The 22,221-nt window shown below is 38.6% G+C and overlaps 1 protein-coding gene across 2 annotated transcripts in view; it reads right to left on the bottom strand.

Moving 5' to 3' along the window:
• LOC138760793 (glycogen phosphorylase, brain form) overlaps positions 1-22,221 on the bottom strand; it is a 124,102-nt gene that overhangs the window by 35,128 nt on the left and 66,753 nt on the right. For both annotated transcript variants that reach the window (XM_069931892.1, XM_069931893.1), the window contains exons 7-8: positions 3,864-3,946; positions 1,495-1,638 (exon numbers count right to left, since the gene is read on the bottom strand). In XM_069931892.1, coding sequence (XP_069787993.1) covers positions 1,495-1,638; positions 3,864-3,946 — 227 coding nt within the window. The remainder of the gene's footprint in view (positions 1-1,494; positions 1,639-3,863; positions 3,947-22,221) is intronic.

Raw genomic sequence — 22,221 nt, 5'->3', positions numbered from 1 at the left:
AAACAGAATGAAAATACATACAGCATGCCTAAATCATGTAACAAAATGCATTTGTGGGGCTGGAAGGAAAATGAAGACGAGGAACTACATAGTTGTCTACTGTCCAACAACAGGTTTTGAGAGTTAACCCTCACACTCAACTCCAGAGGTTGGGGCAGCTGTGTCCCCAAGTACAGGAGCTATCTGACTGACCAGTGGAGAAATAAACAATCAACTGTAGCCAGAATTCAATCAGAACTCAACTCTGCAATGTCTAAATATTAAAATTGGAGAATTGTATCCAAGAAACTACTTATTGAACCTCAGCAGAAATATACACAACATTTAACACAATTTTTAAAAATCTTAATTTGCAAAGCATGTTACAGGCTTTCATACTGTCCCAAAGCTCTTCAAGTATAATATAGTACTTTGATCTTCTACCAGCAAGCGACTTGAAACAGCAGACATTGGAATGTTTTACACATACAAGTTCTACATGCTCCCCTCCTGAACTATAGCAAACTACCTGCTGAACATACTCCTACAGTGCTCATTAGGAGGAGTTGGAGGAAAAGTATACGTTTAAGGCTTTAAATACAGTGTTAAAAGTAGAAATAAATTCATCAGGATGGTGTGCATCTTGGATTGCAGGACAAAACAAGGGTTTGTATTTGGAACTGAAGACACTCCTAGTTGAGGGAGATTGCAGGTGCTATGGGTATTGATGAAAGGAGCTGTAACAATCAGCCATAACATAATGGGTCTTGAAAATGTGACACCTTGTCTCCAGAAATGGACATGTCCGCTAAGCTGCTTTGTCCTGGATGGATTTAAACTTCTTGAGTGTTGTCAGAATCCACTTATACAGGCAAATGTGGCATATCTGAAAGGAATACCAACTTATAGCTCACTAATAGCACAAAGGACATTCAGGAAAATCTGGGAGCCAATTGTTTGCCACAGCATCTCCAACCTCCATGCTGTTCTTATACCCATCATATTTATAAGGCTTCCAGTCAATGGTAACCCATGATGTTAAGGTTCACCAAAAATAACATCAATAGGATGTGATTAGACTTTTTCCAACGGAAATTGATTTTTGATTCATGCTTCAATGATTTAAATGTTTTCTATCAAAACCCTTATAAAAAGATGCCTGTGTGCTCTCCAGGCATTGTTATTGGAGGAATTGAATGCCATTCAATCAGGGATCAACCAGATATACAAACTTTCCATGCAGGAATTACCATTGCAGCAGACAATTAAACCATGATATAATTCCCTGATTAAACCCATGCCATAATCTCCTGCAGTAATGTCCTAGGGCCAAGATGATTGACCCTCTTCCTTTGTACGTGATCAATCTCCAGTCAGCTGCAACAATTCTCTATTAATTATAGCTTTCTGCTGAACCATCTTATTACAGCCACAAATCACCTGAACTGAGCAACACATACCATTACATTTCAGCATAGATCAATTCTGATGATTCACAATAGTTGGTAAAATTACCTTGTCCGGGAACGTTTCAAATGAGGTTCGGACTGGATCTCTACAACCAAACTTGGAAGACTTGAATCGGCGGATGATGTCCTGGAGTGTTGCAGCTACCACAAAGTATTCTTGCTTTAAACGGAGTTCCTTTCCTTCAAAGAACTGTATATGTTTATGTCAGTTAGTGCCACAACTTTTCATAATAAAGAACGATTTCAAACATATACACAAAATGAATTTGGTTTATAAACAGTGGTGGGAGTGCAAGATAATAGGGTGTAATGTGGCTATAACCACTTCAGATGGATCGCCATCTGGTGATCCTATTATTATTCTTGCCATCCATTTAGGTAATCCTATTATCGCATTTTATTTTACCAAACACTCTTAATTGCATCTTCAATCTCAGCCTTTCTTATTCCATCTCCTGTGGTAGTATTCTGTGCACAGAATTTAAAAAATGAATTCATGAGATGTGGTGATTGGGGCCAAGGCCTGCATTTATTGTCTACCCTTAATCGGACTTGCTCGTGTACAGCTACTGCCTTTCAATACTGTTCATGATGTTTGGTAGCAACAATGAAAGGGTCCTCTAGTTGAAAAAAAGAGCTTCCTGCATTTTCTACTGTTTTCGTAATCTGTAAATGTGTTCACTGTTGCAGAAGCTCTATTTCTGCTGACATTTTCTCATGATTTACTTTTCAGAAAAAAAAGGCCACATTATTTTCCTTCCTTCATCTCTATATCCTGAAACTGGTTCTTTGCTCTTCTGTCAGTGCAGTTTATATTTCCAGATTTTATAAACCAAATTCAAACTCACAAGTTTGGAGTTTCCTGGATGTTAAATCTTCATCATTAGATTGCCAGTCTACTACTGTAATCACTCTTCTTCTTTCTTTGGCTTGGCTTCGCGGACGAAGATTTATGGAGGGGGTAAAAGTCCACGTCAGCTGCAGGCTCGTTTGTGGCTGACAAGTCCGATGCGGGACAGGCAGACACGGTTGCAGCGGCTGCAGGGGAAAATTGGTTGGTTGGGGTTGGGTGTTGGGTTTTTCCTCCTTTGCCTTTTGTCAGTGAGGTGGGCTCTGCGGTCTTCTTCAAAGGAGGTTGCTGCCCGCCAAACTGTGAGGCGCCAAGATGCACGGTTTGAGGCGATATCAGCCCACTGGCGGTGGTCAATGTGGCAGGCACCAAGAGATTTCTTTAGGCAGTCCTTGTACCTTTTCTTTGGTGCACCTCTGTCACAGTGGCCAGTGGAGAGCTCGCCATATAACACGATCTTGGGAAGGCGATGGTCCTCCATTCTGGAGACGTGACCCACCCAGCGCAGCTGGATCTTCAGCAGCGTGGACTCGATGCTGTCGACCTCTGCCATCTCGAGTACTTCGATGTTAGGGATGAAAGCGCTCCAATGGATGTTGAGGATGGAGCGGAGACAACGCTGGTGGAAGCGTTCTAGGAGCCGTAGGTGATGCCGGTAGAGGACCCATGATTGGGAGCCGAACAGGAGTGTGGGTATGACAACGGCTCTGTATACGCTTATCTTTGTGAGGTTTTTCAGTTGGTTGTTTTTCCAGACTCTTTTGTGTAGTCTTCCAAAGGCGCTATTTGCCTTGGCGAGTCTGTTGTCTATCTCATTGTCGATCCTTGCATCTGATGAAATGGTGGAGCCGAGATAGGTAATCACTATACTAATGTAAACATCGTAACTTTCAGTAAAAACCCATTGAGATCCCATCACAGCAACAGTCTAAGTACTGACCCCGATTTACGTTGGGGTTCGGTTCCGGGACTCGAATTGCAAGTTGAAACAAAACTGTTTTTATTTAATTTAAATGATGAAAACCTTTATTCAAAAGCAATTTATACTGGGGAAAAAAAAACATTATTGCAATGTACACAACTGAAAGCACACTATATAGACAACACTTTCCAGGTTCTAGTATTTACTAATTTCAAAATGTGTCATCTTCAAGGAAACGCGAGGACGATATTCCAAATTACTGTCTTATTAATCCAATAAACCAAACTTGGTAGATGCAGTTTTATGTAGCTTTAATTCGCTGATAAAACAGATAAACATTTTGATAACTTCACATTAAGATTTTCATAATGATGAATAAACAAAGCATTCAGCTATATTTAAAGACATAATGATATTCAATTTTAAAGAGATATACAAGAAGAAGTAAGATGAATTCTTCTTAGTTCGTCGAAAATGAGATGCCAGCTCTTAGTCTGCGCGGATATTACATATTATGTCATACTCACTATGGTAACACTACAACCAATACTTTTTCTTAAAGAGATGGACACAAAATTAAATATGAATCAAAAACACAAGGTTTTAACCTTTACATACTAGGGCATTGTTTTAGAAGACTTACGTTGTCATTGGGGTACAGAACCCTAGATATATTCTCAGCCACGTTTCGATCCAAAACTGCCTGGATGTAGTCACCAGTGTTAACTATTACAAGAGAAAACATAAAATCTTATTTAAAATTGGCTGCATTGAAATTGCACTCAATTTCTATCAAAGTAAAATTTGCCATGAACTGGACCCAAGGAGTGACTTTATTGGCGAGTATTAGGAGGTTAATGCTCCAGTGCGACACCAAGGGAGGGCAGCACTGCCATTGGTGCAAAATCTTTTCTTTCTTTCAACCAGTCATGATACCCAATGTATCTTTTCTTTGCTGGTTGCAATTAGTCTCAGCTTGTCCTCGTCTTACAGTGACACAGACAGCTGTCATTAGAACTATGTGCTGGCATACAATCCCATTTCCTCTTTCCTTATTTCCCTGTACCTCTGCAACTTATTCTCTTGCAAACATGCTCATTAAAGTGCTCTTCCATCCTTTTAGCCATTAACCAACACCAATTAATGTACCAGCACAGGTTTGGGATGGGGGAGGAAACCAGAAGACACATGAAAAAACTCTTTCCCCTTAATAGTAAGGACATGCAAAATCCACAGACAACCCCCAAGGCAAGGATAAAACCTAGGCCCTTGAAGCTGGTTGGCAACACCATTCATTGTTGAATCACCAATACACATTTAGTTAAAATCAAAATAATGAGGGTTAATCCCTACCTACATTTGCAAGATTCAACAAAGGAGAGAAAAAATGTTAAATCAATATAATGTCATCGTCACCTCTGGAAATTAAAATATTGTCCAACTCATTTATTTTTGTCTTTCAGTTCTTGCTGGAAATGCAGGAGTCAATTTGATGCAAATTATCACATCACTAATACAATAAAGGAAACTTGTTATCGAAGGTTCAATGTTTGTAAATAATAAACATTGGCCGAGACACGAGAAAAAACACTTCAAAATAATGCAATAGGATCTTTCCAAGTATGTGAGAACACTCAATTTTTTTTTGCAAAATATTTAATCTTGCAAGGCCAGCATCCATTGTTTATCCAAAGTCATCTTTGCATTGAGCCTCCCTTGAGAACTGCTTGCAACCATATTAGGTCAACTGGTCTTGCTGGACCATTTCAGAAGTGGCACTGGAACCCCATGTGCATGTCTGTTCAGATAAAGAGACCATGATTCTATCCCTAAAGATGGCACCACAGAACTGATTAGGTTTTTAACCACAGTAGCTTGGTTGTCACCTTTACTGGAAGCACTTTTATTAAAGATGCTATTTAAATTCTCAATTGGAACTCCTTCCTCAGGTTGGCTAGACCAATTGTTTAACCACTGCACTGTACACCTGTTGGCCAGAGTGGCTCCTGTTCGTCAACAAGGAGACATTAAGCAGAAAGGACAAATATATTTGAGTTTAAAAGAATGAACATAGCGCCTTCTTGCAGGATTGTTTCCTCAATGAGATACGATAGTAGCATTTAGGAGGTTTCTGGATATGCAGGGAATAGAGAACTTTTAAATGAATATAGGAATCATGTTCAGCGCAGACACTGTGGACCAAAGGGCCTGTTTCCTGGGCTACACTATTCTATGCTCGAGGTCTAGGATATACGTAGAGATAGAGAATCGCAGGCTTAAAGTAAACCATCAGCCATTCATGACAAGAAGAATTTCTTCACTCAAGAAGTGGTTAATCTTGCAAATCTTTGCCCAAGAGGGCTTGCGGAGGCTCAGTGGCACTGAAAACACAAGGCAGAGATGGATAAATTTTTAACAAGGACATGATATGAAGGCAAAAGATTTGCTGTGATTCTATTGAAAAGCGGAGAAGGCACAAGGGGCAAAATGCTTATGTTTCTTCTGTTTTCAACATAACTTGAAAATTAAAGAATTTTTAAAAATACGTTCACTACTTAGTCTTGCATTCTGTATCCTTTGGAGCATATCATGCGACAACCTCACAGATGCTCCCTTTACATTCCCTTCTAGGGAATCAAAAGGGTTTCAACATGGGGAGGGTTATGGATTCTGGATGGATGACAGATTGAGCAGCAGAAACAGCTGCAACAATAACGTCTCTCAGTAGTTTTGACTGTCCAAATCACATTCCTCTTCTTAGTGAAGCACTAGGAGTTTCAGTACATAACTAGCCAAAGATTCCTCTTGAAGAAATCATTAAAACAGCCAGATGGACTTGACTGAAGGTTGCCTCGAATGGTTACTTAACAAGGATACAATTCCATCCAATAACAATCTCTTTCATTGACTGGAATTCTACAATAGTCTGGACCTGCTGTTCCACTGGTTTCTGGATCTTCTCTCCCATGATGGTAGAGGAAGTGCAAATTTAGCATCATCACCAGAGAAGGCAAGTGGCATTGCATTAGTCTAAAGCCAGTTTGGAATTTGCTTGCTACTGTATTTCCCAGCTTCCCTATGTAATACATCAAAAATAAACAAAGCTAATTTGACAATAAAACTTTTCATCAGCCAATTCGCGTGTCTCTTGGTCTCAGTCCCCAGGATTTCAAATTTCTTGATTTATAAATTGATCAGAGATAATTTACTGATCTTATTCATGATGGGTAGTTAAAAATCTAAGGTAATGCCACAGCAATGTCAGAGGTGCTGTTTTGAAAACAAGATGTTAAAGCAAAGTGCTTCCCCCACTTAAGCTTCTGTGGAAAAACACAGGAACTATACACAGAGAAAAGCAAGGGGATTCTTTTTGGTGCTCTGGACATTTTGGCTTTCTCTTGCATCCCAAAGATCTATTGATTGGTTGTTTAATTGGCTCCAGTGTAGGAAGGCAGGCCAATCCGTGGGGAGTTGATGGGTATATGAGAGAGGGAAAGAAAGAGTATGCTACAGGAAAATAACAGGAAAGCTTACAGAGACACGTTGATCTGAGTGGCTTCCTATGTTGTAAGGAACAAGCAGAAACAAGGTCATCTCATCCGTATCATATTGCTGTTTGTACATCTGTAGCTTGCCTGCTGTTTTTATTTCATTACTATGGAAGCTACATTTCAAAAATACCTCACAAGCTACCAAGCATTTTGAACCTTGTCAGGTTTTGAAGCCAGTGTAGTAATTTTAGAATAGCAGCAACTGTTTAGTCTTGTATGTCATTCATTGAGATATGGTTCATCTCTCCTACCTCAGTTGTCTTTACATTCCTTAATAACTTTGTTTAACAAAAATCTAATTATAAACTACTTGACAGTCACAGTATTTGGAACTCTGCATGGTTCCCAACCTCACAGATCAAATTGTATGGTAACTTTTAGACCATATTCCCCCTTCTCTGTTCCATTACCAGCACAAATAATTCACCTACACATCTCACTTATTTATCTTAATGTTAGTCAAACCACACTTCAACCTATTATACACCAGGAAATACAGCACCTGTTTGTGGAATCTCTCATTATTTAACCTTTGCAGTCCACAAATTCAAACTGCTCAACCTCCAAGACCAATACATCATTTCTGAAATTACTCAGATAATATAATGCAGAAAATGATGGAGAAACTCAGCAGGCCTGACTAGAGACAATCAACCTTTATCAGAACATGTAATGCTTAGAGTATTCCTTTACTTCATCGTCAGATTTCATCAGTATTCCTTTTTTTTACCGCTCCTGAAGAGCAGTTTAATAGAACACTGCAGAAGAGTCTCTTTGGCCCAAATATTCCTTTAAAACTAAATCCTCCCTACCCTTTAACCCTCTGTTTTTCTTCCATCCATGTGCCCGTCTAAGAGTCTCTTAAATGTCCCTAATGTTTCAGCCTCCACCGCCATCCCTGGCAAGGCATTCCAGGCATTTGCAAGAAATAAACTCGTTTTCTTGCCCTCAGCAATAGCATTGGCATTGTAAAATTCATCCATGCGATCAGCATTGTTCTCAAAAGACCCCAGTCTCCTCAAAAACATCAACATTACCGAAAACTGCCATTCTGGGTACTTTAAAAATCCTCATTGCCAATTTTGTGTACTGGAGAAACTATGAGTATCGTTTGAAGTTCCAGTAGTTAATGTACACAATCAAAAGAACAGAGACAAGGCCCACCTGACTTGATAGAGAGCTAAAGCTCAAGTGGTTTATTCACATAGTACATGGATGGGTCACGTCTCCAGAATGGAGGACCATCACCTTCCCAAGATCGTGTTATATGGCGAGCTCTCCACTGGCCACCGTGACAGAGGTGCACCAAAGAAGAGGTACAAGGACTGCCTAAAGAAATCTCTTGGTGCCTGCCACATTGACCACCGCCAGTGGGCTGATAACGCCTCAAACCGTGCATCTTGGCGCCTCACAGTTTGGCGGGCAGCAACCTCCTTTGAAGAAGACCGCAGAGCCCACCTCACTGACAAAAGGCAAAGGAGGAAAAACCCAACACCCAACCCCAACCAACCAATTTTCCCCTGCAACCGCTGCAACCGTGTCTGCCTGTCCCGCATCGGACTTGTCAGCCACAAACGAGCCTGCAGCTGACGTGGACTTTTTACCCCCTCCATAGATCTTCGTCCGCGAAGCCAAGCCAAAGAAAAGAAAACATGGACCAAGCAATTGTCAAGTCACATTCCAAGGCAGTTCACAGCTGTACAGAACTTACATTTTACCATATATGGTTATAGTGAACATTCCTTGGGTACTAATTATTCAACAGATCATTGACAAAAAAGAATGAGGTGAATGACTGAGCATAATTGCATAGTCACAAGATACTTATAATATCAGCATGGATGCTGACTTGTAGGATACTACAGTAGGAACCAGTCTCTTTCGACCCCTTTGGGCCCAAAATAGATGACGTGGAAATCCAATGTTCTCCCAGAATCACAGTGCGGCTTTCGCGCAAACAGAGGAACTACTGACATGGTCTTTGCCCTCAGACAGCTCCAAGAAAAGTGCAGAGAACAGAACAAAGGACTCTACATCACCTTTGTTGACCTCACCAAAGCCTTCGACACCGTGAGCAGGAAAGGGCTTTGGCAAATACTAGAGCGCCTCAGATGCCCCCCAAAGTTCCTCAACATGGTTATCCAACTGCACAAAAACCAACAAGGTCGGGTCAGATACAGCAATGAGCTCTCTGAACCCTTCTCCATTAACAATGGCGTGAAGCAAGGCTGCATTCTCACACCAACCCTCTTTTCAATCTTCTTCAGCATGATGCTGAAACAAGCCATGAAAGACCTCAATAATGAAGACGCTGTTTACATCCGGAACCGCATGGATGGCAGTCTCTTCAATCTGAGGCGCCTGCAAGCTCACACCAAGACACAAGAGCAACTTGTCCGTGAACTACTCTTTGCAGATGATGCCGCATTAGTTGCCCATTCAGAGCCAGCTCTTCAGCGCTTGACGTCCTGTTTTGCGGAAACTGCCCAAATGTTTGGCCTGGAAGTCAGCCTGAAGAAAACTGAGGTCCTCCATCAGCCAGCTCCCCACCATGACTACCAGCCCCCCCACAGCTCCATCGGGCACACAAAACTCAAAACGGTCAACCAGTTTACCTATCTCGGCTGCACCATTTCATCGGATGCAAGGATCGACAACGAGATAGACAACAGACTCGCCAAGACAAATAGGTCCTTTGGAAGACTACACAAAAGAGTCTGGAAAAACAACCAACTGAAAAACCTCACAAAGATTAGCATATACAGAGCCATTGTCATATCCAGACACCTGTTCGGCTCCGAATCATGGGTCCTCTACCGGCATCACCTACGGCTCCTAGAACACTTCCACCAGCGTTGTCTCCGCTCCATCCTCAACATTCATTGGAGCTACTTCATCCCTAACATCTAAGTACTCGAGATGGCAGAGGCCGACAGGATTGAATCCATGCTGCTGAAGATCCAACTGCGCTGGGTAGGTCACGTCTCCAGAATGGAGGACCATCGCCTTCCCAAGATTGTGTTATATGGTGAGCTCTCCACTGGCCACCGTGACAGAGGTGCACCAAAGAAGAGGTACAAGGACTGCCTAAAGAAATCTCTTGGTGGAGGAGTCACGTGATGGAGTAGTGGCCGGTCGGGGAACTCCAGCCCTCTCCGGAAAAGTTAAAAAAAAAAGAGAAAACACAAAGGCACAAACACGAAAATTAAAATAAAGTGAAAGTAAAGGTGGGAAGAAAATGGCAGCGAAGAAAGAAAAGTCGAAAGCAACGGGAAGAAGAGAAGAAGAAAAGACATCGGAAGAAGAAGGTGAGGGCCTTAACTGTCCGAGGAGTCCCGCCGTGGAGAGAGAAGCCCGCTCCCCAAGGTCAGTCAAAGTCCCGAGCTCGGGACTACAAAAATGGCTCGCGGAGCCAAGCAAAAGTGCACAACCACGCATGCGGGACTCCTCGCGCATGCGCGATGCGCAAGACAAAAAAAACACTGACAGGAGGGGGGACCAGCTGAGGAGTCGATCTCCACAACTGAGAATGACAGCCACAGCACAACAACAAGACGAGAACATAGAAAACAACGAGAACAAGAAAGAAGAGAGTAAAAAGAAATCAAGGAAACAACAGATGACCAACCCTGAGGAAGAAGAAGAAGAAGAACACAGAGAAATGGAAGAAGGAGGGAAGGGCAAGACAATGGATATATTTTTTTTAAAGAATATATGGAATCAGTAAAAGAATGGCAATCACAAGAATTTAGTGAAATAAAAAGAAGAATTAAAAGTACAGAAGAAAAAATGAATAGATTAGAGATGGTCATGTCAGATATAGGAAAAAGAGTGGACAAGGTGGAAGAACGAGAAACAGCCGTAGAAATGGAAGTAGAGGACTTAAAAGAGAAATTAGAAGAATCTAATTAAAAAGTTAAAGAGACACAAGAGCTGTTAGCTCAGAAGATAGATATAATGGAAAATAATAATAGAAGAAATAATATAAAGATAGTGGGCCTTAAGGAAGATGAAGAAGGCAAGAATATGAGAGAATTTATAAAAGATTGGATCCCCAGGGTTCTAGGAAGACCAGAATTACAGGAAGAAATGGAAATAGAAAGGGCACATAGAACATTAGCCCCTAAACCACAACCACAACAAAAACCAAGATCCATTTTAGTAAAATTCCTAAGATATACAACAAGAGAAAATATATTGGAGAAAGCAATGAAGAAAATAAGAGAAGACAAAAAGCCACTGGAATACAAAGATCAAAAAATTTTTTTCTATCCAGATATAAGTTTTGAACTCCTGAAGAGGAGGAAGTAGTTTAATATAGCAAAAGCGATCCGATGGAAAAAAGGATATAAATTTATGCTAAAGTACCCAGCGGTACTTAAAATAGTTATTCCAGGGCAGCAAAACAGACTATTCTCGGATCCGGAGGAAGCACAAAAATTTGCAGAACAACTACAAAACAGACAGAGAGATGAAGACATGTAACGAGAGTAAAAATGACCACAAACTATATGTATGTGTGTATATGGGTATATATATATATATAATATATGTGTGTGTGTGTGTGTGTGTGTGTGTGTGTGTGTGTGTGTGTGTGTGTGTGTGTGTGTGTGTGTGTGTGTGTGTACATGAGTGTATCCTTATTTAAAGGAAAATGTATAGAGTATAGATAAGAATTAATAAGGGAAAGAAAGGGAAAAGAGGAAGTAAGGAGGGAATTAAGAAAGTGACCTTGGTTATATATGAAAATTAAAATCTTTTCTGAGGGGGGCTGGGTGGGGAGGAGTTACGGTCACTGCGAAATCAGTTGACGCTTGCGAGTGAATTCACCAATCCAAATGGAGAGGGGAGATGTGGTTGTCCGACAAGGGATAAAGGGCAACTCAGGAAGGGGAGGGGATAGTGGGGTTAAAGAAATTTTAGATAGGAGAATAAGGGAAATGTTTGATGTTTTAGAAATGTTGTCTTATAAAGTGTTCAAAACAAGAAAGCAGAAATGGATAAGAAGGAAAGGTGATGATGAGGAAATGGAAAGGAAAGATAAAAAAAAGTATGAAATGGCTACGTTGAACTATATGACTTTAAATATTAACAGAATACATAACCAAATCAAAAGGAAGAAACTGCTAAATTTACTGAAAAAAAAAAAAATTGATATAGCATTCGTGCAAGAAACACACTTCAATGAAATGGAGCACAAGAAATTAAAGAGAGATTGGGTAGGACATGTAACAGCAGCGTCATATAATTCAAAAGCTAGAGGAGTAGCTATATTAATCAGTAAAAATGTACCAATTAAAATAGAAGAGGAAATAATAGATCCAGCAAGGAGATATGTAATGATAAAATGTCAGATATATTCGGAGTTTTGGAATTTACTCAATATATATTCACCTAACAAAGAAGATCAAAAATTTATGCAAGATATTTTTTTTGAAGATAGCAGACACGCAAGGGAACATACTAATAGGAGGGGATTTCAACCTTAATTTGGATTCAAACATGGATAAAACTGGGAAAAAAATTAACAGAAAAAACAAAGTAACAAAATTTATAATTAAATCAATGCAAGAAATGCATATATGGAGGAAACAACACCCAAAGGAAAAGGAATATTCATATTATTCGGGTAGACATAAAACATACTCAAGAATAGACCTATTCCTGTTATCAGCTCGCATGCAAGACAGAGTTAGGAAAGCAGAATATAAAGCTAGAATATTATCGGACCACTCACCCCTAATATTGACAATAGAGTTAGAGGACATCCCTCCAAGAATGTATAGATGGAGATTAAACTCCATGCTACTTAAAAGACAGGATTTTAGAGAATTAATTGAAAGACAAATTAAAATGTATTTTGAAATAAATACAGAATCAGTGAAAGATAAGTTTATACTATGGGATGCAATGAAAGCGTTCAGAGGGCAAATAATAAGTAATGTAACCAAGATGAAGGACTACAATCAGGAAACAGAGCAGTTGGAAAGGGAAATAGCAAATATAGAAAAAGAATTAGCAATGAAGGAAGACACAACTAAAAGAAGAGAATTGGCAGATAAAAAAATAAAATATAAGGTGGAGAAGAACATAATGAAGACAAAACAGAAATATTATGAACTAGGAGAAAAAACGCACAAAATTCTAGCATGGCAGCTTAAGACAGAACAAACTAAGAGAATGGTATTGGCATCAAGGAAAAAAGACAAACAAATCACATATAATCCAAAGGAGATTAATGAAAACTTCAGAGAATTCTACGAACAATTCTACCAAACTGAAAACGAAGGGAAAGAAGACAAAATAGATGAATTTTTAACTAAAATTGAACTACCGAAATTACAAACAGAGGAACAAAATAAATTAACAGAACCATTTGAATTAGTAGAAATACAAGAGATAATTAAAAAAAACTACCGAATAATAAAACACCAGGAGAGGATGGATTCCCAATAGAATTCTATAAAACATTTAAAGATTTATTAATTCCTCCCCTCCTGGAAGTAATCAACCAGATTGATAAAACACAAAGCTTACCAGATTCATGCAAAACAGCAATAATTACAGTGATACCAAAGACAGGGAAAGATCCACTCGCACCAGTGTCATATAGACCAATATCTTTACTTAACACAGATTATAAGATAATAGCTAAACTATTAGCAAACAGATTAGCCGACAATGTACCAAAAATAGTAAATCTAGACCAAACTGGATTTATTAAAAAAAGATGAACAACAGACAATATTTGTAAATTTATTAACTTAATTCATGCAGTAGAAGGGAGAAAAGCGCCAACAGTAGCAGTTGCTTTAGACGCAGAGAAGGCCTTTGACAGAGTAGAATGGAATTATTTATTCAAAGTATTGCAAAAATTCAGTTTACCAGAGAAATATATTAATTGGATTAAAGCATTATATAAGGGGCAATTGGTGAAAGTGACAGTAAATGGATATATATCAAAACAATTTAACTTAAGCAAATCAACAAGGCAGGGATGCCCACTATCGCCCTTATTGTTTGCGTTAGCCATAAAACCACTAGCAGAACTGATAAGAACAGAAAATAAAATAAAAGGAATAAAAATAAAAGACAAGGAATATAAAATCAGTTTACTTGCAGATGACGTTATAGTATACTTAACAGAACCAGAAATATCAATAAAAGAATTACATAAGAAATTGAAGGAATATGGAGAAGTGTCAGGATACAAGATTAACGCAAATAAAAGTGAAGCAATGCCAATGAATAATGCGGATTTCTCAAAATTTAAGAAAGAATCACCATTCAGATGGCAAATGCAAGCAATACGATACCTAGGTATACAAATAAATAAAAACCTCGGCCATCTATATAAACTCAATTATTATCCACTAATGAAAAAATTACAGGACGACTTAGAGCATTGGAAAGACTTACCACTAACACTAATAGGAAGGATAAACTGTATTAAAATGAACATTTTCCCAAGGATAAAATACCTATTTCAGGCATTGCCAATACACTTGACAGAGAAATTCTTCAAGGAGTTAAAGAAAATAATAAGGAATTTTTTATGGAAAGGGGGGAAACCGAGGATAGCACTAGATAAATTAACAGAATGGTATAAACAAGGAGGCTTACAACTGCCAAACTTTAAAAATTATTATAGAGCCGCACAATTAAGATACCTATCAGATTTTTATCAAACAAGGGAAAAGCCAGATTGGACTAGATTAGAATTAGATAAAATAGGGGAAAAGATACCTGAACACATATTATATAAATGGGATGAAAAATTGGTACAACATAGAAGTTCTCCAGTATTACATCATCTACTCAATATTTGGAAAAAGATTCATGTAGAAAGGAATAAAACAAATTATCAATTACCAAAACTAAGATTGACGCAAAATAAGTTACTCCCTTTTACAATAGATAACCTTTCCTTTAGAGAATGGGAGAAAAAAGGGATCAAAAGAATAGAAAATTGTTTTTCAGGAAATAGATTATTATCCTTTGAACAAATGAAAGATAAATACAATATAACTCAAGATACAGAGCTGGCATATTACCAATTGAGATCCTACTTGAAGGACAAATTGGGAAGCAGTCTGAGTTTACCAGAGAGAAGTAACTTTGAATATGTGATTACAGATACAATGATAATCAAAAGATTTATAACAAATATGTATATCTGCTCAACATTTGGAAGAAGATTTTTTTTTAAAATTTTTTATTTTTCACACCATAAATCACGTTAGCCATGATATACACTTTTTCTTTTTCACACATATACAGTGACTTTTTCTCCCCCCCCCTCCCTCCTCCCAAGCCACCCCCCCACCCCCCCCCCTCTCATCCATTTTAGGTATACAATCTAGGTTGCATTAAGCCAGTCAGACAATGTTGTCATTCAACAAAAATACACCAGAAATTCTACTGAGTCCATTCTTTTCTTTTCTTCTCCTTCCATCAACTTAGGTAATGTTTGTTCCCGGTAGGTTTTCGCTATTGTATTTAATGTAAGGCTCCCATACTTGTTCGAATATTTCAATATTATTTCTTAAACTATATGTTATTTTTTCTAATGGAATACATTTATTCATTTCTATATACCATTGTTGTATTTTCAAATTATCTTCCAATTTCCAGGTTGACATAATACATTTTTTTGCTACGGCTAGGGCTATCTTAACAAATCTTTTTTGTGCATCTTCCAAGTCAATTCCAAATTCTTTATTTTTTATGTTCCTTAGGAGAAAGATCTCTGGATTCTTTGGTATATTGTTTTCTGTTATTTTATTTAATATCTGATTGAGATCATCCCAAAATTTTTCTACTCTCTCACATGTCCAGATTGCATGAATTGTTGTTCCCCTTTCTTTTTTACATCGAAAACATCTATCAGATACTGTTGGGTCCCATTTATTTAACTTTTGCGGTGTAATGTATAGTCTGTGTAACCAATTATATTGTATCATACGCAGCCTCGTATTTATTGTATTTCTCATCGTTCCAGAACATAATTTCTCCCATGTTTCCTTTTTTATCTTTATATTTAAATCTTGTTCCCATTTTTGTTTACTTTTACCATTTGTTTCCTCATTCTCCTTTTCTTGCAGTTTAATATACATATTTGTTATAAATCTTTTGATTAACATTTATCTGTAATCACATATTCAAGGTTACTTCCCTCTGGTAAACTCAAATTGCTTCCTAATTTATCTTTCAAGTAGGATCTCAGTTGGTAATATGCCAGCGCTGTATCTCCAGTTATATTGTACTTATCTCTCATTTGTTCAAAGGATAAGAATCTACTTCCTGAAAAACAATTTTCTATTCTTTCAATCCCTTTTTTTTCCCATTTTCTAAAGGAAAGGTTGTCTCTTGTAAAAGGGAGTAGCTTATTTTGCATCAATATTAGTTTTGGTAATTGATAATTTGTTTTATTTATTTCTACATGAATCTTCTTCCATATATTGAGGAGATGGTGTAATACTGGAGAAGTTCTATGTTGTACCAATTTTTCGTCCCATTTATATAATATGTGTTCAGGTATCTTTTCCCCTATTTTATCTAATTCTAATCTCGTCCAGTCTGGTTTTTCCCTTCTTTGATAAAAATCTGATAGGTACCTTAATTGTGCGGCTCTATAATAATTTTTGAAGTTTGGCGATTGTAAGCCTCCTTGTTTATACCATTCTGTTAATTTATCTAGTGCTATCCTCGGTTTCCCCCCTCTCCATAAAAATTTCATTATTATTTTCTTTAACTCTTTGAAGAATTTTTCTGTCAGTTGTATTGGCAATGCCTGAAATAAGTATAGTATCCTTGGAAAAATGTTCATTTTAATACAGTTTATCCTTCCTATCAGTGTTAGTGGTAGCTCTTTCCAATGCTCTAAATCGTCCTGTAATTTTTTCATTAGTGGATTGTAATTGAGTTTATATAATTGGCCTAGATTTTTGTTTATTTGTACACCTAGGTATTTTATTGCCTGCATTTGCCATCTGAATGGGGATTCCTTCTTAAATTTTGAGAAATCTGCGTTATTCATAGGCATTGCTTCACTTTTATTTGCGTTTATCTTGTATCCCGACACTTCTCCATATTCCTTCAATTTCTTATATAGTTCTTTTATTGATAGTTCTGCTTCTGTTAAGTACACTATCACATCATCCACAAATAGACTGATTTTATATTCCCTGTCTTTTATTTTTATTCCTTTTATATTATTATCTATTCTTATCGATTCTGCTAGTGGTTCTATAGCTAGCGCAAACAATAATGGTGATAGTGGGCATCCCTGCCGCGTTGACCTGCTTAAGTTAAATTGCTTTGATACATGTCCATTTACTGTCACTTTCGCTAACGGTCCCTTATATAATGCTTTAATCCAATTAATATACTTCTCCGGTAAACTGAATTTTTGCAATACTTTGAACAAATAATTCCATTCTACTCTGTCGAAGGCCTTCTCTGCGTCTAAAGCAACTGCTACTGCAGGTGCTTTATTTCCTTCTACTGCATGAATTAAGTTAATAAATTTACAAATATTGTCTGTTGTGCGTCTTTTTTTGATAAATCCAGTTTGGTCTAAATTTACCATTTTCGGTACCTGTTCTGCTAATCTGTTTGCTAATAGTTTAGCTATTATCTTATAATCTGTGTTTATCAAAGATATTGGTCTATATGACGCTGGTGAGAGTGGATCTTTCCCTTGTTTTAGTATCACTGTAATTATTGCTGTTTTACATGAATATGGTAAGTTTTGTGTCACATCAATCTGGTTGATTACATCCAGGAGGGGCGGTATTAATAGGTCTTTAAATGTTTTGTAGAATTCTATTGGGAGTCCATCCTCTCCTGGTGTCTTATTATTTGGTAGAAGATTCATGTAGAAAGGAATAAAACAAATTACCAACTACCAAAACTAATACTGACGCAAAATCAGCTAATCCCTTTTACAATAGATAACCTTTCCTTTAGAGAATGGGAGAAAAAAGGGATCAAAAGAATAGAAAATTGCTTTTCGGGAAATAAATTATTATCCTTTGAACAAATGAAGGATAAATATAACTCACGATACAGTGTTGGCATACTACCAACTGAAATCCTACTTGAAGGACAAATTGGGAAGCAGTCTGAGGTTACCAGAGGGAAGTAATTTTGAATATGTGATTACAGACACAATGATAATCAAAAAATTTATAACAAACATGTATATTAAACTACAAGGAAAGGAGAATGAGGAAACAAATGGTAAAACTAAACAAAAATGGGAACAAGATCTAAACATAAAGATAAAGAAGGAAACATGGGAGAAGTTATGCTCAGGAACTATGAGAAATACAATAAATACAAGGTTACGTATGATACAATATAACTGGATACACAGGCTATACATTGCACCTCAGAAGTTAAATAAATGGGACCCAACAGTATCTGACAGATGTTTTCGCTGTAGAAAGGAAATGGGAACAACAATTCATGCAATTTTGTCATGTGAGAAAGTGAAAAAATTTTGGGAAGATCTAAATCAGGCATTAAATAAAATCACAAAAAGCAATATACCAAATAACCCAGAGATCTTCCTCCTAAGTAACATAAAAAACAAAGAATTTGGACTTGATTTGGATGGTGCACAAAAAAGATTTGTTAGGATAGCCCTCGCTGTAGCAAAAAAATGTATTATGTCAGCCTGGAAATTAGAAGATAACTTGAGAATAAAACAATGGTATATTGAAATGAATAAATGTATTCCATTAGAAAAAATAACATATAATTTAAGAAATAATATTACAATATTTGAACAAATATGGGAGCCATACATGAAACACAATAGAGAAAACCTATCAGGGACATCTACCACCTAAAATGACAGAAGGAGAAGGGAATGAAAAGAATTGACTCAGTGGAATTTCTTGTTTATTTTTATTGAGTGACAACATTGTTTGACGGGTTTAATGTATCTTAGATTCTGAACTTTAAATGAATGGGAGGGGAGGTAGGGAGGGGAGGAGGGAGGGGGGGAGAAAATGACACTGTATATATTTGAAAAGGAAAATGTCTGTATCTTGATCAATGTTATTTATAGTGTGAAAAATAAAAATTTTTTAAAAAATTTAAAAAAAAGAAATCTCTTGGTGCCTGCCACATTGACCACCGCCAGTGGGCTGATATCGCCTCAAACCGTGCATCTTGGTGCCTCACAGTTCGGCGGGCAGCAACCTCCTTTAAAGAAGACCGCAGGGCCCACCTCACTGACAAAAGACAAAGGAGGAAAAACCCAACACCCAACCCCAACCAACCAATTTTCCCCTGCAACCGAGAGAGCAAAACAGACTGTTCTCTGATCCGGAGAAAGCACGAGAATTTGCAGAACGCCTGCAGGACAGAAGGAGAGATGAAGAGATGTAACAAGAATGAAGAACGACGACAAACTACATATAAAGATGTAAAAATAATGTATAAGTAAGAACTAAAGAAGGGAAAGAAAAGGGAAGAAAGGAAGCAAGGGGGAAAAAAAAGAGGGTGAGCTTTGTTAAATGTGAAGGTAAAAGTCTTTTCTGGAGGGGGTTGGGTGGGAGAGAATAACAGTCACTGTAAAATCAGTTGACGTTTGCGAGCGGGTTCGCAATCCAAGTGGAGAGAGGAGTTCTGGTTGCCCGGCAAGGGATAAGGGGCAAGTCAGAGAGGGGGGGGGGGGGGGACATTTGGAGTTAAGGGAATTTTAGATGTGGGAATTGTTGAAGGATCTTATGTTTTAGAAGTGTTGTCATACATTGAGTTCAAAAAGGGAAAACTGAGAGGTGTTTAAGTTTAGAGAAAGTTAGGAGCCGTACATTTGATACTTCTGTTAAATTTAAAGAGACTTGGTGACCTTTTGTAAATTATTTCCACATGATTTAGTATAATTATTTTCCCTTCTGGACTCTATTTAATTTTATTTCTCTTCTCTCTTTTGGTGAAGACCAGACAATTAATTTTCATTAATTCTCAGGATAGGCTGCCCAGTCTTTTTTTCCTTAGATTAGGTGGAGTTTTATGTAATTTTTTTTTCTTTTTTGAAGATTTCAGTTAGAGATGAGAACTTATTCGTTAATTGTGGTGTAATGCAATATGTTACATCATATGATGTAATTCAGTGATATTTCATTTTTCCCTTGAGTATGTACTCCTATTCTCCTCATGTATTGTTTACCTACATGATTAATAAAAAGGTTGAAAAAGAAAGAAACTGTATGTCGGCACACAGGAGGCCATAGATGCTGGAATAGGAAGCCAAACATAATCTACTGGAGCAACTCAACAGATTGAGCAGCAACAGCGGGAGAAATAAAAATGGTCAGTGTTTTGAACCAAAACTCTTCATCAGGACTGAGGAAATTGTACAAGGGCAGTATGAGGGGGAGAGGGTGGAGGAATCAGGCAGGGGCCACACACAGGATTGGCCAACCAGGCAGAGGTAAAATTCAACAAAGACAGAGGATTGACTGGTTCCAGGTAAAGGGAGAGAGGCAAGAAAACCAAACGAGTCAGGTGCAGGAAGGCGAGTCAGGCAGGGTGGAGTGGGTGATTAGAAGGCAAAGGTCACAGGGTTGGAATCTGATAAATTTTGAAGGTTAACAAAAAGCAGCAAGGTAAAAATAAATCCAATGGGTATCTACAGGTATATTTTCTTTAGTATTAAGGAGAGGAATATTGAGTCAGGTGAAATGAGAAAAACTAGTAGTGAGGTCATGGATATTATACAGATTAATGAGGAGGCCATGAAAGACCTCAACAATGAAGACGCTGTTTACATCCGGTGCCGCACGGATGGCAGTCTCTTCAATCTGAGGCGCCTGCAAGCTCACACCAAGACACAAGAGCAACTTGTCCGTGAACTACTCTTTGCAGACGATGCCGCTTTAGTCGCCCATTCAGAGCCAGCTCTTCAGTGCTTGATGTCCTGTTTTGCGGAAACTGCCCAAATGTTTGGCCTGCAAGTCAGCCTGAAGAAAACTGAGGTCCTCCATCAGCCAGCTCCCCACTATGAATACCAGCCCCCCCCACATCTCCATCGGGCACACAAAACTCAAAACGGTCAACCAGTTTACCTATCTCGGCTGCACTATTTCATCGAATGCAAGGATCGACAACGAGATAGACAACAGACTCGCCAAGGCAAATAGCGCCTTTGGAAGACTACACAAAAGAGTCTGGAAAAACAACCAACTGAAAAACCTCACGAAGATTAGTGTATACAGAGCCGTTGTCATACCCACACTCCTGTTCGGCTCCGAATCATGGGTCCTCTACCGGCATCATCTACGGCTCCTAGAACGCTTCCACCAGCGTTGTCTCCGCTCCATCCTCAACATTCATTGGAGCGACTTCATCCCTAACATCGAAGTACTCGAGATGGCAGAGGCCAACAGCATCGAATCCACGCTGCTGAAGATCCAACTACGCTGGGCAGGTCACGTCTCCAGAATGGAGGACCATCGCCTTCCCAAGATCGTGTTATATGGCGAGCTCTCCACTGGCCACCGTGACAGAGGAGCACCAAAGAAGAGGTGCAAGGAGTGCCTAAAGAAATCTCTTGGTCCCTCCCACATTGACCACCGCCAGTGGGCTGATATCACCTCAAACTGTGCATCTTGGCGCCTCACAGTTCGGCGGGCAGCAATCTCCTTTGAAGAAGACCGCAGAGCCCACCTCACTGACAAAAGACAAAGGAGGAAAAACCCAACACCCAACCCCAACCAATCAATTTTCCCCTGCAACCGTGTCTGCCTGTCCCGCATCGGACTTGTCAGCCACAAACGAGCCTGCAGCTGACATGGACATTACCCCTCCATAAATCTTCGTCCGCGAAGCCAAGCCAAAGAAAAGAAGAATATTGGCCATTTTAAAGAGAATCAAGGTAGATAAATCTCCGGGTCCTGACAAGATATTCCCTAGGACCCTGAGGGACGTTAGTGTACAAATGGTGGGGGCTCTGACAGAAATATTTCAAATGTCTCTGGCCACAGGGCAGGTGCTGGAGGATTGAAAGATAGCTCATGTTGTTCCACTGTTTAAAAAAAAAGGCTCCAAAGGTAAACCTGGTAATTATAGGCCTGTGAGCCTGACGTTGGTGGTGAGTAAATTAATGGAAAGTGTTCTTAGAGGTGATGTATACAATTATTTGGAAAGTCAGGGATTTTTCAGGAGTAGTCAACACAGTTTTGTACTTGGTAGATCATGTTTAACAAATCTTATAGAGTTTTTAGAGGAGATTAACTAAGAAGGTGGACGAGAGGAAGGCTGTGGATGTTAGCAAGGCTTTTGACAAAGTTCCACATAAGAGGTTAGTTAGAAAGGTTCAAGCATTAGGTATTAATGTTGAAGTATTGAAATGGATTCAACAATAGTTGGATGGAAGATGTCAGAGAGCAGCAGTGTAAAATTGTTTGTCAAATTGGAGACTAATCACGTGGA

Source organism: Narcine bancroftii, chromosome 4 (genome assembly GCF_036971445.1).
Source record: "Narcine bancroftii isolate sNarBan1 chromosome 4, sNarBan1.hap1, whole genome shotgun sequence".
NCBI lineage: Eukaryota > Metazoa > Chordata > Chondrichthyes > Torpediniformes > Narcinidae > Narcine > Narcine bancroftii.
Note: the sequence above shows the minus strand (reverse complement) of the source record. Positions and strands in the feature narration are given on the sequence as shown.